The sequence below is a fragment of the Malania oleifera genome, chromosome 2 (genome assembly GCF_029873635.1).
Source record: "Malania oleifera isolate guangnan ecotype guangnan chromosome 2, ASM2987363v1, whole genome shotgun sequence".
In the NCBI taxonomy this organism is placed as follows: domain Eukaryota; kingdom Viridiplantae; phylum Streptophyta; class Magnoliopsida; order Santalales; family Ximeniaceae; genus Malania; species Malania oleifera.
In genome coordinates, this window is record NC_080418.1 from 101492835 (window position 1) to 101507351 (window position 14517).

The 14517-nt window shown below is 34.9% G+C and overlaps 2 protein-coding genes across 2 annotated transcripts; both read left to right on the top strand.

Moving 5' to 3' along the window:
* The first annotated feature begins 942 nt into the window (after positions 1-942).
* Positions 943-2722, top strand: LOC131147942 (uncharacterized). Its single transcript, XM_058097613.1, has one exon. It carries the CDS (start codon positions 1100-1102, stop codon positions 2600-2602), a length of 1503 nt encoding a protein of 500 aa, XP_057953596.1. The 5' UTR covers positions 943-1099; the 3' UTR covers positions 2603-2722.
* Positions 2723-9095: 6373 nt separating this feature from the next.
* Positions 9096-11573, top strand: LOC131147943 (probable serine/threonine-protein kinase WNK11). Its single transcript, XM_058097616.1, has 3 exons — positions 9096-9482; positions 10098-10643; positions 11065-11573. The coding sequence occupies exons 2-3, from the start codon at positions 10155-10157 to the stop codon at positions 11452-11454; spliced, it is 879 nt and encodes a 292-aa protein (XP_057953599.1). The 5' UTR covers positions 9096-9482; positions 10098-10154; the 3' UTR covers positions 11455-11573.
* Positions 11574-14517: the final 2944 nt, after the last annotated feature.

Sequence of the window (14517 nt, forward strand, 5' to 3'; positions counted from 1 at the left end):
AACAATAGGGGTCAGTCGACCAACATTAAGTGGCTAGTAGACTATTTTGTACTACACTTTTTTCGCTATTTGTGTGTTAACTTAAATTTTCATATATTCAAATAGGTTACGAAGTTGTTTGGTAAAAAAATGATCATTGACATCATCAAAATCAAGTTAATGAAACCTTGGAGCTAACAAATTTGATTACTAAGATTTTGAAACTTATTATCACTAAGTTTCAAATTATAGGTGGAGTACTATTCCTCGTCATTATTTTTATGTATACTAGTTGGCAACGGCACTTAACTTAGAGAGTTTTTTATTTTATTTTATTTGACTAGATATTAAACACAGAGAGGCGGGATATAGTGATATATAAAGAAAATGAATGTATATGGTGCTGAAGAGAAAATAAAAGCCTTAAGTTTTGGAAATTTTGATTTTGATTTTTCATTTTTTTAAAAAAAACAAAAAATTCAACATAGCCGGATATTGCAACATTTATATTAGGAAAGCAAAAAAATAATAAAACATTTTATCACTATTCACTTGTGAGAAAGAATTTTAGTTTTTATATCTCATTGTTCAAATAACTAAAAAAGATTGGGGTTTTTCTCAATTTTTAAAATTTGCATGGGAAAATTAGAAAACACCTCTTTATTATTTTTTAGATATTTAGATTTTTTACATAACTTTTTAAAAAACAAAGAATAAATTTGTAATTATTTAAAGGTTTAAAAATGAAAAATAAAAAATATTTATTTTTTGCAACTAAATATTTTTTATATTTTTAATACAAATCTAAAAAGTTAGAAAATAATAAACAAGTATTTTTATAATTTTTTAAAAACTAAAAAAATAAAAAACGAAAAAAGAGCCTAAAAAATCTCAAGTAAGGCGGCCGACAGAAGGGATTTTACACGCGTTTTAGATCCGCGTTTTCAACAAAAAGGAAGGTTCCCCTTATTACCCTCCTCCAAAAACCCCAATCAACTCTTCTCTCTCTCTGTTCGCTCTCTTCACCAACCCTAAATTTCACATCTCTGCACAATCGTCTCTCTTCCCAGTCCGTAAAACCCAACCTAATCGTTTTTCTCTCTTCTGATTCCGTAGAACCATGCTTCTCTCTCCCGGCCACTCTCCGCGTCATATCTCTTCTCCTTCGCCTTCTCTATCATCCAATTCTCTGCAAACCCTAGGAAATTCTTCTGAACCTCCCAAGAATCCTACAAAACAGGCCACCGTTCTCGACGAGGACAGTTATGTCGCCGCGATTGAGAAGATAATTGAACGGGATTTTTTCCCTGACATTCCGAAGCTCCGGGACCGCCTTGATTGGCTCGAAGCGGTTCGGAGCCGTGACCCGGTACAAATTCGTGATGCTCAGTTGAAGATCATCGAGCGCCGAGGTGGGAAACTATCGAATTGTGATGCGGAAGGTAATAAAACTCGAACGCCTACCTCAATATTTTTTAAAACCCCTACTCCTTCTGAGTTTGATAAAACCCCTCGTGCTTCCAACGATGAGATTCGGTTTGTTGGTGAATGTAATACCGATTCTGTTGATGCTTCTATGACGCTGGATGAGTTTTTTAGGAGGTACACGAGTGAGGATAATGACAGTTTTTCAAAGATTTTGGAGAAGGTGAATAAGAAGAGGAAGGAGAGATATGGGTATTTGACAGAAGGAGAAACGGAAGAAGGGAGGGCGATTGAGGATATAAAAAGGGACAGGATTACAGATGGGTATGGGACGTCTGATCAGCCTCCAAGTACATTGGAGGGTTGGAAGTATACTGCAAAAAATTTGTTAATGTATCATCCATCTGATCGTGGTGAAGCCCCTTTAACTGAAGAGGAGAGGGCGGTGAGGATTAAGGGCTTGACAAAGGAAATCAATCGCCCAAATACTAGATTTCATGGTAAAATGTTGGATTCAAGGCCAAAAGATGAAGATACGGTTGCAGTTCTTTACACCCCTGTTGCTGGAGCAACTCCTGTTCCTATATCACTTTCCGATCGGGATGGGGATAAGTTAAAAAAGTATGATTTGGAGGATTTGAGGAAGACCCCAAATCCATTCTATGTGGAATCAGCAAAGAAAGCAGAGAATGGTTATAGTTATGTTAGAACTCCATCTCCTGCACCTGGTGTAGATGAATCACCGTTTATCACATGGGGTGAAATTGAAGGGACGCCTCTGAGATTGGAGCCTGAGGACACACCAATTGGCATTGGTGGTAGTGGTGATGGGCCCCATTTTAAAATCCCTTGCCCACCTTCTAGAGATGCAAAAGCTCATTCGATGTCTAGAGAAGCCGCCCGAAAACTGAGGGAGAGATCAAAGATGTTTCAGAAGCCACCAATTCCCTCACCTGTACGAGGGGGAAGTGCCAGTCCAAGTGTACGGACACTCTCTGCAGCTGCTCAGAAGTTTGTGAGGAATGCAATTGCCAAAGCTTCGTGCTCTGTTGATGAAACTCTTCGTGCTAGTTACAGAGGTGCAAGCCCTAGCTTTGGCACTCCAAAATCTGGAAGGAGTGTGTCAAGGTTAGGAAGAGACTGCAGCTTAGTTTCCAGGTCACCTTCTGTAAGAGAGGGCTCTAACCCCCCTTGGTAGAATGCCATTTTCACTGAGTGAAGGTTGGGCTGGAGTAAGATGTCTTTCTGGATATATGTACTTAATTTTTAACATGTTCAGGATGGTTGTGAATATAAAAAGGGATCATTTTATCTGTAATGGGGGTCATATGATGTTCATTTCTAACTACTGTTTTGCTAAAGATTGACAAAATGTTTAGATTTCTTAATTAGATAAGCTTGGTATTCTTCACTGTTCTAAAAAATTGTACAGTAAAAAAAAAAAAATCTGCTGTGTTTAGTTTAAATTCATGAACATACTAGAGCACTTAGCAACATGTTTGTTGTTGTGTCATATGATGCATGCGTCTAGCATCTTTTGATTTGCATGTTTTTATTTTTTTGATTTCTTCATTATTTTTTGCCCTACTAGTGTTTTAAATACTGTTCTCCATATGACTCTTTTTCGATGCGTATCTAGTTTTCTCATGTGTTGGTAGCATCATTTATAATCATCTTGGAGGGAAATTTGGAGTATTGATAATTGATTTCCCTCTTCAATTTATGGTCTACACTAAGCACAACAAATTCTACAGTAGAAAAACTATAAGAACTGCTCGTGTTAGTTTGAAATTTTGGACATACTAGAGCACTTAGCAACATGTTTGTTGTCATAATGTATGATTCATACATCTAGCATCTTCAATTTGCATGGTTTATCTTTTTCATTCTTCCATTTGCTTTTGCTTTACAAGTGCTCTGAATTCTGTTTTCTTTATGATTGTTGTTTAATGCCTATTAGGTATCTAGTTTTGTAATGTGTTGCTAACATTATTTATAATCATCTTGGAGGAAAATATGGAGTATTGATAGTTGATATCCCTCATTGCCAGCATTTCATTTTTATTTGGTAGGACAGCATAACTCTTTCCTTTTTTGGTACTATCCTAGAATCCCCCTCCACCCCCAACAAAAAAAAAATCTGCAGCCCGGGGAGGACCAGGAAAAAGGGAAAACCAAAAGGAATAGGAGAAACCAAATAAGGAAAATACAAGTACCTTTTAACCCTTGATCTCCTTCTCAGAGGAGAGGAGAGATTCCAGACTATAAGGCCATTGTAGGAACCTTCAAAGCATTTCTAACTCCTTTAAATTTAATTTTCTTGCTCTGTCCTCCAACTTTAAATTTTTTTTATTAAACTAGAACCACCATTGATTTCAAATATGTCATCCCAAACCCCTACTTTGCATGCCTCAACCCTTTATTGACATTAAGTTTTACTTCTAACTGGTTAGATTCTTGTGAACTTTTGAGCAATTGAAAGGGCCTGGAAACACAGTGAAATTTGGTGTAGATACTTGGAGTACAACAAAGTTGTTAGATATGCTGGAAGTTAGGGTTATGAAAAATGTCAAGAGCTATAATTGGTGTTTGATTTAGGGTTTTGGGTTCCAAGGTTGTGGGAAATGGGTTTGGGAGATTATGGATTTTTAACTAGGGTTTTGTCATTGGAATTGAGGACTCAGGATGTAAAGAAAGGAGGAAAGAGAGGAAGAATACAACATAGAGCTTGGTAGTAGATTCATCTAGGATTTGTGGGAAATTCATTCAAAACAGTTACTTAATCCACGTGGCCAAGAGAAATCATTGATGCTAGAAATTCTTATTCATTCATCTCTCTGAAATCTAAAGAATATAAACCTTTATATGACTATTTTCTATCCTCCCAAGATTCAGCTTTCTTGGTCACAAATGAACTTATAAAACCAACCCATGACTTGGCATAAAAGCAAATAGTTTAAGCTAAATTCACCAAAGACACCACACCCTAAAAATTATTATATTTTGAATCTGCCCTAAGATCTGCTGCTCTGGAAATAGGTAATAGCAATTAATCTTTTCTCTTTGAATATATTGATTTTAAATTTGATTTTAGTAAATATTAAGAATCTTTTTTGGAACATGGTCCAAATATTAAGCATTGGCTTAGAGATGCCTTTGTTGGCTATACACCTGGAAAAATGGATAGAAATCCATTTATCTATATCCATCTCTGTATCTTGATCCATATTTAATCCATTTAAACCAAATCATATTGATGCATGACAGCGTCTTGCAATTATGGCGAAGGGAGAAATTATAAGAGACAGAGAAGAGGAGGGGTGGAGAACAAGGAAGAAGAAAGGAGGAAGAAAAGAAAATTTGGGAGAGATAGAGGAGAGGAGAGGAGACGGGTAGAAGGAAGTAGAGAAGGAAGGAGATATAATGAGGGGAAATCACACTTCACTTTCAATTCAAAATCTTCAAAAACATCAAAAACTAACTCTCACATGGCTTTTGCACCTAAATCACATAAATTATACAGCTCCTATAAATACATGAAATTATACATGGGCCCCAAAATTGTGTACCTATTTTACAAGCGTTTGCAAATAAACGTAACCCTAATTAATCGCTCCAAAATGGGCGGAAATTTGATATTCATTAATCAATATCAATGAAGGTCCATCCACGGCCCTGCTTCTGGCCCTATGCCATATATTCTATCCGCAATATGAATGTTCTGGGTTTGAACTTAATTATTTGTATCTACTTTGAGGTCTGCCTCTCTGAATTCGCTTCAATTTTAAGTATTCCCTTTGCCCTTAAGTTTCTTTTGCACAGTTATAATACCTAGAATTGGAGCATCCTGCATGCCCTTCTTGTCACCAGCTTCTCCCTTTCCTTCTCCAGCCATCACATTGGACATTGAGGTCAAGCGTGCTTAAGTTCAGATCACGTTGTTGTCATTGGTCAGTTGGGCTCTGTTAGGGTGATGGCACAGTGCTGGTAGTGGACAACCAAGGCGGGTAGATATTGATAATTGACATCCTGAGAGTGTATTTGCAGATAATCAACGATCTGAGAGAGTATGGTCAGCCACCGCTGCTCTCATTCAGGCCAATAAAGAGGCTACGGATACAAGTAGCCTGGAAACTTCCAATTCCAACTACCAAATATTTTTTATATTTTCACAAAAACTTATTGGTGAATTTTTTAATGGAAAATTTATTTTGGAGCACGAGGATACACCTGTTGCTATTCTTTGCTTTGATTTTTGGTGCATCTTGTGATGCGTTTTTCCCTGCCTCTTGAGGTGTTCTTGAGGTATCTTGTGGTTTGTTCTAAAATTGGTTGATGGTTGATAATCTGTTGTTAACAAATGTAAACCTTGTAGAGCTGCTTACTTCTGTCAGTTGTGCTATTTCTGATGTCCAACTTTTAGCTCAATGTTGCCCTCTTCTTTCATTTATTAGCAAATTTGCACCTTTGTCAAGTTTTTATGCTATATTGTTATGTTAAAAATGTGTTTCATGTAATGCAGTGTATTTTACACTTAGGAAGAATTTGGAAACCTAGATGTTCTATGACAGCTTTGGAGTTGAAATTTTCACCTCACTGGGGTGTCTGTTCATGGATATTTTCTTTTAGTTTTGATGACTTGATGTTATGCTATTGGCATTGTATCTCAGTGTTAGTAGACTGTAACTTGGGAGTGGTCTTGTCATTCTCTTTATCTTGGGGAGTTTTATGCAGTATATATATATATATATATATATATAACTATATATTACGTTGTTGTTCAGTGTGTAAGTGCTGGGACTCTGGAAATTGGATTCTGATCGTGTTGAAAACTAATAATGTTGATTAAAATCTTATGATTTAATCCAAGAAAGTGAAAATTAAGAGGGCAAAAATGGAAGGCCATACTAATGCATTGGGACTCTTGTTAGCCAAAATGCTGCTATAATCAGTTTTTTCTGCCCATCTGCAATTTAAGTTTGGGTTTCTTCAATTCTTATTCAAAATGAATGTTGTTTGGATGTATGTGTTGAAACTATATGGACTGTAGTATGTGGAGTTGTTTCAACCACCAACATAGAAGATGCATTTCAAACCTGGCTAAGTAGATTTATGTGGAATCAGACAGCAATGTAAGGAGCATGTATCCAAGCCAGGTGAAATGTTCTCTTAGATTTCTGCGGCTTACTGATTGTTAAATGAATTGTGCATTCAAGTTTTGGAATATTGATATTCATCTGGTTATGTGCCTTATACACCCTCCTTACCCTGAGCATGGGACTTATCCCATTGGTTGACTTATCGGCCTCCCTTAGGTGCAGTTAAGGTTTGATTTCATTTAGGCAAGAGGGTGTGCTTGTCTGAATGACTGCATGTTCGAGTTCACCCATTAAAAGAAAAAAACCAAAGAAACAAATTAGAGCAAGTTTTAACTGCGGAGGCAGTTAACTGTCTTTCCAGATTTAGATAGCAGATTCTTTGTGGTGATGCCGCATATATTATGGTCTTACATTTATATGCTCTAGGCATGGTATGTCGCCCCTTCCTGCATGTTGAATTAACCCTCCATGGGCATCTCAAATTTGGTTCATGAACAATAACAAGTCTTTGTTCAGGATTATGGCTAAGTTTATGAGGATTGCTTAAAAGGCAAAGTTTGGCCTGCAATTAGAATTTGACGAGTTACAAAAGGTAGGTCCTAAATGAATGTTTGGTACGTAAGAAGTTAATGGAATTGAATTTTTTACTTGATTTTATCATATTTTACCATCTCAATTTATTTTTGAAGCCAAACATGTTACAGTAAACTTGTATGAAAGAGACATGCCCACAGAAATGTTGGTCATGAGATCAAGATTTTTCAACTCATTTTCAATAAGCCTAAGCCTTCGCATGAGGCTGGCTTGCATGCTGCCTCATTTTTGGAAGCTAGTTTGAGATTTCCTTCAGCTCTTATTCACCGAGTTACAGCTATAGTATAGATGCCTTTTGCATTAAACCTTCCAGAATGAGAGCATCAAGTTTGGTATTTATGAACTTTGGTTTTATGAAAGTGGGATAATTCTGATAGGGCATGATTTCAGGCCCAACTGTGATTAAGTATTGTTCATTTCGATCCATTGACATTATGATCGTCTTATAAAAGAAACAATTCACATAAAATCATCTTTATGAACTTAAGATATTTTATAAGGATTTGAAGCTATCTACCGAAGGAAAAAGAAAAAAAAAAGAGAGAGAGAGAGAGCCCGTATTGAGGCAAGTCACTTGGCAACCGACATATCTTATATTGAAAAATGGATGATATCTATGGTTATAAATAAAAGGTGCTGGGATTCAGTTTCTTTATTGCAGGCCAATGAATGATATGTATGGTCATAAATCAAATATGCATGCATGTTGTTGGGAATTGAGATTCAGTTTCTTTATTACAAGTGCGGTTAACCAGCCATCAAGGGCCACGGGAGTTCCATGAATTCTCCTCTCTTTCTCTCTCTCTCCCCTCACGGCCGCGTTGGATGGGTACGAGGGTGGATTTAATCGACCGTGGTTCAATGTTCCCAGCCTCTTCTGTTCAAATTTCAGATTCTCCTTTTAGCACTTGAGCTGGAAAATACAAAAAAGTAACAAAAAAGATAACGAAAAGATGATATGTGGAACTCATGATCCATGCCTTGCCTTTTGATTTTGACTCATCTTTTGTTCCAATTTCGGAGTCGCTTATTATTAATTTGTGCTTTGAAACAAAAATATATATATATATATATATATATATATATATATATATATAATGAAAAGATGAAATGCCAAAACTGATGATTCTGGGCTTTTGATTCAGTGTTGTACACTTCTTTTTAAATTTTAATTTATCTTACTAGGGAATTATTTTGACAGAATTTTAAATTACAAGTAGTTGAATTATTAACTAAATCTTACACTTATCCTTGAATTTTAATATTGTTTATAATTGAATCAGTTGTTTGGAAACGAATATGAAATAATTATAAGGGACAATATCTATAAGTAGAATTTATAATCTGCTATGACATAGAAATTATAATCTAATAGAGAAAAATACTTTCAATCGGGTAAATTAACAGAAAATGATTCATATAACCGACTTCACTTAGTGAGACTTAAGACTTATTGTTGCTATTGTTATTTACGATATAAAAATTATAGAGGGAACTTGTCCCTCTATGATATGGACATATGATGAATGGATCTTTGATTTAGTAGACTTAGACCAAATCACACTAATCATTTATACGGAAGAAATGATGATGCGCCATTTTGCAAAGCATATGTGAGAAACCGTTCTTCTTCGTAATTTTTTTTTTTTCAATTTAATTGGATATATTAATCATTTGCGATCCAAAATCTCCAAGGATTTATAATGGGATAAAATTGAAACTATTTTGTATGTGGAAGACAAGGGATGATGAGAAAAAATTGTTTAGGCCGAAGCATAGAGCATAGATCATAATTTGAGAACTATATATTGGTGCAATTTACCCTATTTATTTATTTATTTATTAAGCTTTTTAAGAAATTAAAAGGATTTGACTATTAGAAAGATGGCATGACCATGCACATGCATCCCTCCAAAATCCAAATGCCTCTTCATGAATTATGACATCATAATTCATAATAAAATGGCTATAATATAATCAATGGATGGCATTTAAACAGGTCAATCTCAGCTGGAAAACTTATTCAAGAAGCATATTGTGAACAAAGTGACACCCTAATAAATGCCTGGAGCATTTCCAACTTCCAAGCAGCGATATGGCCGCCGGCAGTGGCTGAAACGACGTCGGGCGCTAAATCAACGCCTGCTTCCCTGATTAACACTACTAATTGGCAGTGCTGTGTTCAATGCTAATCCTCATTTACTCAAAACTAATCCATCAACGCATCCTATAAATATCCAACCCCCCTCCACCCTTCCATTTCATCTCTGCAACCCATGCTGCCTGCGCTTCCCCACATTCTCTCTCTCTCTCTCTTTCTCTCCGGCGGACGGGCGTTTCAGTCTGCTTCTTGTTTTTGAGATTTTCTAGCTTCGTGATCTCAAGGTAAATTTCCTGTTCTTCACTCTTTCCTTGTTCCTGGCTTCATTGGATTGATAATCTGCGCGCGGAGGCTGTAAGGGTACTATCAATATAGCTTCAATGTGAAATTATTAGTTCAAATTTCATCTCACATGCATTCCATGAATTTGTTCTTATCGAACTCGGGACTACGTTCTCAATCACAATAAAATAAGTTGTCACGCCGGAATTTCTTCGTTCTCTGATCGTTTCTCACGTTTGCATGTTTTTGGAATTGAGGATTTTAATAGTTGGAACCCTAGTTTTGATCTCAGTACGAATAGAACTTCAGTTTTTGCCCGCTTTAGACTCTTTCCACACACACACCTTTTTCTTTTCTTTTTTCTTCTATGTTGAATTTATTGTATCAGAGAATTGTTTTCCCCATCTCTTTGAATGCTTTTCTGAGTTTTCTCGAGTCATGCCGAATCATGTTAAAAGATTTATAGTTATGATCATAGATTTTGATTAGAGATTTAATGGTAAGACCTAGATTTTCTGATTTCGTTGACGTTACGGTTCCGTATGATCAGAGATTTAGTTCGTTTTTGTAATTTTTGGCCGAGTTCAAATCAAAACTGCTATTTCATTTCCGTTCAGATTTTCTCTTGGGAAAGATAACATCACTTCGTAGTTTTGGTGACTTCGCCTTTGAAGATGCCTTCTGCCGATCAAGATGATGAACCGTTCATTGAGCTGGACCCGACCGGTCGATTTGGCCGCTACTGTGATTTGCTGGGCTCTGGTGCTGTGAAGAAGGTTTACCGCGGGTTTGATCAGGAGGAAGGCAGAGAAGTGGCCTGGAACCAAGTTCAATTGAAGAACTTCAGCATGGATCAATCAGTAATGGATCGTCTTCAGTCGGAGGTTTCTTTATTGAGTTCGCTGAAGAATGACAACATCATCAGTCTATACAGTGCTTGGAATGACGTTCCGCACACCACATTGAATTTTATCACTGAAGTTTGCACGTCTGGGAATCTCAGGAATTACCGTAGGAAACATCGCCACGTCTCAATCAAGGCCTTGAAGAAGTGGTCGATGCAGATTCTCAGGGGTTTGGATTATCTCCACACTCATGAGCCCTGTGTCATTCACAGAGACCTCAACTGTAGTAACATCTTCATCAATGGAAACACCGGCAAGGTATCACAATCCACGCATCCTTTTCCCCCCTTCAGTGCCTCTCCAAAATTTGTTTGAATGTTGCATATTTAACTTGAGACTCAGAACTTGAGTCTTTTCATTCCCCAACTCCCTTTTGTTGGGAATTTTCTTAACAATTAATCATAATTTGTTTGTGTTTCTATAAATTCCTTTCCAGTTGACAATCGGATTTGACTTGGAACAGCTAGTGAACTTCCCAGCTATGTTGCCTTATGTGTGGAGGTTTATCCAAGCTTCTCAAAAAATATTCAAGAAGCTCGGACCCTCTACGCACGCGCGCACGCACACACTTTCAGTTTGCTGTTTTCATGAACTAGATTTTATAGGGACAAGTGAATCTAGAACAATGGAATTACAAATTCCAAGTTTTATATGCTCCCTGACTAATTTTATGATGTAGGTGAAAATCGGTGATCTAGGCCTGGCAACAATCGTGGGGAAGAACCATGCGGCACATTCGATACTTGGGACGCCGGAGTATATGGCCCCGGAGCTGTACGAGGAGGATTACACAGAGGTGGTAGACATATACTCCTTTGGTATGTGTTTGCTTGAGATGGTAACAATGGAGATACCATACAGTGAATGTGACAGCGTCGCCAAGATATACAAGAAGGTGACTACTGGGGTGAAGCCCCAGGCATTGAACAAGGTGGAAGATCCTGAAGTCAGAGGCTTCGTGGAAAAGTGCATTGCCCAACCGAGGGCAAGACCATCGGCATCTGATCTTCTCAAGGACTCCTTTTTCTCTAATCTCGAATATGGTAACATTGCAAACTCTGCTCATTGATGGTCTTACGGGCACTCGCCTTGTCTAGCCATTACTCTCTTCCCTCTATTTTGCTGGATACTGTTTAGTAATCAAAGTTGGAATTTTTATACGAATAATATAGTTTGATTAGCAGTGAAGATCAGTATAGTATAACTCTGCACAGTCAATTTCCCTTGCTGCCTCATGTTTGAATCCTGAAGAAAGTTAATTACTAGAATTGGTCCCGCGTTAGTTGTATTTGGAATTCTGCAGTGTTGCCAACTGGCCTTTCCAATGGTATCAGATACATTTTATATATGGGACACAAAATGTTACACTGCCAACAGAGAACTACCTGCACTTGTTGTGCGACAAAACTGTTTTTATCTGAGCCCAAAAAAACTTTGTATCCGTATGCTTTTCTTTTTCCTTTTGCCTCCCTTATCATGTTTGCATATTTACATCAGACTTTTAAGCCAGTATTCACCTTGCAATAGCCATGTTTACAGAACAACCGACTCAACAGCCCATTTCATTTAAAATTGAGTAGAGCCCTCTTCTTGCTTTTTGACAGTTGGATCTTATTCTAATTAAATTCTGGAGGCACATTTGATAATTGGAAAATATTAAGGAAAGCAAAATAAGATGGAAATTTACTTTTTTTTATCTTTGATTATCAAAGAAAATATGGAAGAAAAATAAAAATGTAAAGGACAGTCTAGTACACAAAGCTCCTGTGCATACGGGGTCTGGAGAAGGGGCGGACCACGACGGGTCTATAGTATATATAAAATAAAAATATATATACACAAAATTAATGAACAAAAATTAATTTTACATATTATAATATACCATTTTTCTTAATTTTTAGCCATATTGGAATAATTTTTAAAAATTTTTAGTATTAGTTAATATAGAGAGAAAAAAATTTAGAAAATAAATTTCTTCTATTTTCTCCCTTTATTTTCCTTTAATAAGAGAAGAATTAAAGGTTTTTTTTTTGTTGGGGGGGGGGGTGGGCGTTGGAGTTTTTCCCATTTTATTATTAAAAAGAAATAAAATATTAAATAATACTCTTATTGGGAAAAAATTTCTCAAACTGATGCTCACGTAATCTCACAGCTTAGTGCTACGAGATTTAAAGGCCTAGCGAGTAAGAAACTAATGCGTGGCACGGTGGCAGAACAAATCTCGCAGCACCAAACTGCGAGATTTAAAAGTCCAGCGAGTGAGAAGCTGACACGTGGTACGGTGGCAGAGTAAATCTCGCAGCATGATGTTGCGAGATTTAAGCGTCCTTATTTTCCTTCCTTTTTTTTTTTTCTCAAATAAAATTTTTCCAAAAAGGTAACATTAGCATATTATATATATAGAAAGAAGAAAAAAAATGTCAAAAAATTATGAAACACTAAAACTAGATTCAAAAATGAAAATAAAAAAATAAAATCAGTATTTTAAATAATATTTATAAAATTAATACAAGTTAAAATTTTAATCGAATAAATGCTCATTTTAATCCTTGAATAAAAAAATAATCCTTAATATAACCCAAAAGATAAAAAATAAAAATTTTAATAGAATATAAATTATTTAATTTCAAAACTTGCTTTTTAATTTGTGATATAGGAATAATCTTATTGTACATGCACATTGACAAATAGTAAATATAATTTTTAAATGACTTTTTTTTCAAATAATATATATATATATATATATATAGATAATCTTTTTTAAAAATCTAAAAATATTTTTTAAATCTATAAAATGAACCTTTGATTATAGAATTAATAGTTTTGTTTAGATGGTAATCTATAAGTAGGTTGTTCCATTAGAATAAATGAAATGAGTTTAATTTTCTGATCTAAAAAAAATAGTAATACAACATTTAGATTTTTTTTTTATTTGTATTCATCATTGGTGGGTTATTATATATATGTCCGTGTGCATGTTTTCTATACATGTTAATTTGCATATAGGAAAGAAAAAATAATAATAATTAGTGATGATAAAAGGGGGATTTATTTATTTATTGTAAAATTGCATCATGGTTAGGGGTGAGCATAATTCGGGTTTAACTGAATTAACCGATCTAGTTCGATCGGTTTGGTTCAGTTTTAGATTTAGATAATTTTGGGTATTCGATTTTCGGTTCAGGTATGGGGAGTCTTTAATTTGGTTAATTGAATTACCCAAATTACTAATTAATTAATAATTAAATATAAATTAGTAATTTTAATATATGATATAAGTTAAATCTTAAATGTTTAATCTTAAAAATATCTCTTTTATCAATAAATCCTTTTATTAATTAAGTTGGAATTAAATTTAATAATATAAGTTTATCTATATATATTATTTGAAAAAAAAAAATCATTTAAAAATTATATTTACTATTTGTCAATGTGCATGTACAATAAGATTGTTCCTATATCACTAATTAAAAAGCAAGTTTTGAAATTAAATAATTTATATTCTATTAAAAATTTTATTTTTTATCATTTGGGTTATATAAAGGATTATTTTTTTATTCAAGGATAAAAATGAGCATTTATTCGATTAAAATTTTAACTTGTATTAATGTTATAAATATTATTTAAAATACTGATTTTATTTTTTTATTTTCATTTTTGAATCTAGTTTTAGTGTTTCATAATTTTTTGACATTTTTTTTCTTCTTTCTATATATATATATATATATATAAAATATGCTAATGTTACCTTTTTGGAAAGATTTTATTTGAGAAAAAAAGAAAAAAGAAAATAAGGATGCTTAAATCTCGCAGCATGCCACCGTGCCACGTGTCAGCTTCTCACTCGTTGGTCCTTTAAATCTCGCAATTTGGTGCTGCGAGATTTGCTCTGCCACCGTGCCACGTGTCAGCTTCTCATTCATTGGACCTTTAAATCTTGCAGTACCAAACTGCGAGATTATGTGAGTATCAGTTTGAGAAATTTCTTTTTAATAAGAGTATTATTTAATATTTTATTTTATTTTAATAATAAAACGAGAAAAAACTCGTGAGTGTTGGGTTATTATTGAAAGCAAAATAAGCGAACCTTTTATGCCTTCCGAATTAAATAGGACATGGGGATAGAAACAAT

Coding starts and splice junctions, on each gene's coding strand:
- LOC131147942 (XM_058097613.1), top strand. CDS start 1,100: ATGCTTCTCTCTCCCGGCCACTCTCCGCGTCATATCTCTTCTCCTTCG.
- LOC131147943 (XM_058097616.1), top strand. CDS start 10,155: ATGCCTTCTGCCGATCAAGATGATGAACCGTTCATTGAGCTGGACCCG. Junction 10,644..11,064: donor TCAATGGAAACACCGGCAAG/GTATCACAATCC, acceptor TTTATGATGTAG/GTGAAAATCGGTGATCTAGG.